The 3,647-nt window shown below is 31.3% G+C and overlaps 1 protein-coding gene across 1 annotated transcript; it reads right to left on the bottom strand.

Moving 5' to 3' along the window:
• Positions 1-1,396: 1,396 nt before the first annotated feature.
• Positions 1,397-1,907, bottom strand: LOC131874905 (cyclin-dependent kinase B1-1-like). The gene is made up of 2 exons (XM_059218853.1): positions 1,698-1,907; positions 1,397-1,525 (listed from the first exon to the last, which is right to left on the bottom strand). The coding sequence occupies exons 1-2, from the start codon at positions 1,905-1,907 to the stop codon at positions 1,397-1,399; spliced, it is 339 nt and encodes a 112-aa protein (XP_059074836.1).
• Between the last annotated feature and the right edge of the window lie 1,740 nt (positions 1,908-3,647).

The following is a 3,647-nucleotide window of genomic DNA, read 5'->3' as shown; positions in this document are numbered from 1 at the left end:
ACACATTTTATGAATGGTGGCATTCATAGATTTGGAGTTACTTTGTAACTCCTCTCCTCATCTCTATTTAAGAGATGCCTCCTCTCTCATTTCTTCTTAATGACAATATTGTAAAGAGCTTCTTGCTCTCTCTCTCTCTCTCATTTTTAGGCATTGCCTCATTCATAATATCACAAGGGGTTTTTCTTTGCTTTTCCCCTTTCAAAAGTTCTTGTGCCTCCTTCTTTACATTTGGGTGATGCTCCAAGGTCTTTGCTTTTCTCATGGTAACTATTACTTCATCATAAACTTTCTTGGATTAATTTTCCTTTCCTTGCTCTTTTATTTCCTTTCATGGTATCAGAGCAGGTTTCTAATCCTTGTTTTAAGTTAACATTGATGAAGGTTACCATTCAGTGGAGTTCACCTTGTTGGAGGCATTCTTGAGAGGAGAAGAAGTTCTTTTACTAATATTTTCTATTGTGTAGGGTTTTGGTTTCAATTTTTAACCTTTTTTTTCAAACTTGTTAACAAGTTTGCCTGCAGGTTTAATCTCCTATTCTAGTTAGTTTTTATTAAAAAAAAAAGGGCTTTGGAAGGCTTGCCGCCAAAGTTCCTTCTCTCTAGTTCAAATTTAATTATTTTTAAAGTTTTGGAAGGCTTGCCGCCAAAACTCCGGTGCTAACTTCTTTTCCTGCATATTTTAGATTTCATATTCATTTAGTTTGGAAGGTTTACCGCCAAACTTAGTCTTCTTAATTTATTTGGTCGGCTTGCCGCCAAAACTAATTTATTATTAAATTTCATTTCTGATTCACTTGCAGATTTTAACTCTTTTTCTTGCTTACAACTATTCTGATTCAATTTGTTTGAATCTGCTATTCAGTCCTAAACATCTTTATTTGCAGGTGTTATTGATAAATAAAAAGGATATTTAAACTTAAATTTGTTCTTCTTGTATGTTAGTATCTGTTTTGTTTTTCATAGTTCCACTCATTATTTTTTATAAGGATTGACAAAAAGAAAGATTTAAATAAAGGAAATTTTAAAAAAAACAAGAAGAAGAAGATTACAAAAGAAAATATATTTATTCGAACTTCTGATTCGTTAATTGTTGTAGCATCAGTTCTGTTGGTGTTACAAGCACATAAAACAGAGTCTTCTGTAAAAACTTCAAAAGCTGTGTTTTTAAGTTAGTTTTCCTAGTGGTTCCATGTTAGGTTCAATGTGAATTAGTTCTTAGCTTTGCAATCATGATTTTCTTTTTCAGGCTGTTTAAATTAGGTGGGATGCTTTGAAGAAACACCCATTTGCATTTCTTCTCCAGATTTCATAGTTTTTCCCTTAATAGTTACCTTACAGTCAAATATATATATGTAATACCCGGAATAATTTATAAAGAATTGAGGGATTTCTTTTATAGAATCATATTACAGTTTATCACATTGCAATGCACTGAAGAACTCATAAAAAAATTAACGGTTTCTTTTGATAAACTCACATTACAGCTACTCAAAAGAAACTCCAAAACGCACAAGGCATTTTTCTGTAAAAACATCAGATAGGCTGTTTCATCATCAGCACTATTCCATTTTAAGGAAAATAAACTCACATCAAATAACCCCCTCGCCTCTGTGTTGCATCCATACCGAAACCAATAGGCATTTCTGTTAGAACCCTCTCTGCAGACCTCGGTAACACGTAGGAAAAAAAATAACCAGAACAAGCAACCTTACAACATGAAGATCCTGTGAAAGCATCTGCAGAAGGGAGATCTCACGAAGGGCAGTGGGAGGGACGCCTTCCTCATCAGATTCGAGCCTGGTCTTCTTGAGGGCTGCCAATTGCCCAGTCTTCCTGTCCTTGGCCTTGTACACCTTGCCATATGTTCCTTCTCCAACCTTCTCCAGCTTCTCATTCGCCTCCATTGCTATAAAATCTAGGTTTCAAAAAAAAAAAAATTAAAATCGATCAGCCTGCTTTCAGATGAAAGTTTCGGAGAGCGTTAAACCACGACAAGCAGCAAGATATTGACATTGTTTAAGCGTAAGATATTGACATTGCTTAACCCGCAGGATCAAGCATAATAAAAAGATAAGAAGTTAAGGTCTGATTTACCAAGCTGAGTCATTCACCGTTACACCAAGTCATAAGTTCTCTCCTTGCAATCTCGAGCTGTTTTCATTAACACTGTACGCTGCAAAATCATCATAATCTGTTACTTCTCTGTGTTGCACTGTGTATTCCCTGCAAATCATCATAATCTGTCTTTCTGTCACCTGTGCAGTAACGCCTCTGTCAATTTTTGTCATTCATTGCATGCAGGAGCCATTTTTTTTTTTTGACTTTAACATTTCATTTTAAAGTTTCCTATTCATATAAGTTTTACCTTACTTTATTTTAAATAAAAGTTTAAGTTTCTTTTAAGTAAAGTCTATTTAAAATAAACTAAACTACAATTTAGTTTAGTTAAATATTAATTTATTTTTAAAAAAGAAGTTTATAAGCTTTTTAATAAAGCTTTCTCTCTTTAAAAAGTCTTTTTTTTCAATAATTTTATTTTATTATTTAAGATTTAAAGTTTTTTAATATAAAGTTTTTAACTGAAATTAAAGTTTTATTAAAACTTTGAAAATTGCAATTTTTATTTTTTTTGGTATAAAAAAATTGTTATTTAAAAATATATATATATATTATTCAAATTTAGTTAGTTTTTTTTTCAAGGAGGTTAAAGTTTTTTATTTTTTTAATCCAAGAGGGCATTTTTTTTATTAAGCATAATTTGTTCATTATCTTGCTATCATGTCTACATTAATTCCAGAAATTAAATTAAATAGTTCCAATTATCATTCTTGGAAAACACATATCTCGTTTATTTTTCGTTTCAAACACCTTTTGGATGTTGCGACTGATAAGACATTTGAACCCGCTACATCTGCTCCTCAAGCCGACCTAGATAGATGGAAGGCTCAAAATGAGGAAGCACTTGGTTTAATTGGTATTTCAATGGTTCCTGATTTGTATGTTTTAATTGGACATTGTACAAAAGCGCATGAAGCTTGGGAAATTTTAAAAACCACTTATGATAGCTCAAATGAATCCCGAAAAATTCAACTTCAAGATCAACTTGAAGATCTAAGGTATACAGATTTTAAAACTATGGATGAATTCTTATTAAAGTTTGATTCTGTTAATAGTCAATTAACTGGTTTAGGAGTTACTCTTGCTGATTTACGTTTAATTCATCTCATTCTCAAAAAATGTCTTCCTCGTCAATTTCAACAATTTATTACGAATATTCATGCTCAACTTGCTATTCCTAGCTTAGCTACTCAATTAACATATGATATTTTTCGTAATTTATTGCGTCAAGAGGAAGCTAAATTAATTCAATTTGGTACTCTTAAAAGTAGCGAACATGCTTTTATGTCTAAAAATCAAAATCATAATAATAACTTTCGATCCAACAATAATAAACATAATCATAATCATAATAATAATCATCATAACAATCACAAATCTTCTAATTATCAATCTCATTCTAAATCCTATCACAATAATAATCATAATAATAATCACAATAATCAAAGGAATAATTCTCAAACAAGACCCCATTGCACATATTGTGGGAAAGATGGACATATTACTAATAATTGTTTTAAGAAACA

This window comes from Cryptomeria japonica, chromosome 4 (assembly GCF_030272615.1).
Source record: "Cryptomeria japonica chromosome 4, Sugi_1.0, whole genome shotgun sequence".
NCBI lineage: Eukaryota > Viridiplantae > Streptophyta > Pinopsida > Cupressales > Cupressaceae > Cryptomeria > Cryptomeria japonica.
This window is presented reverse-complemented; position numbering and strand designations above follow the sequence as displayed.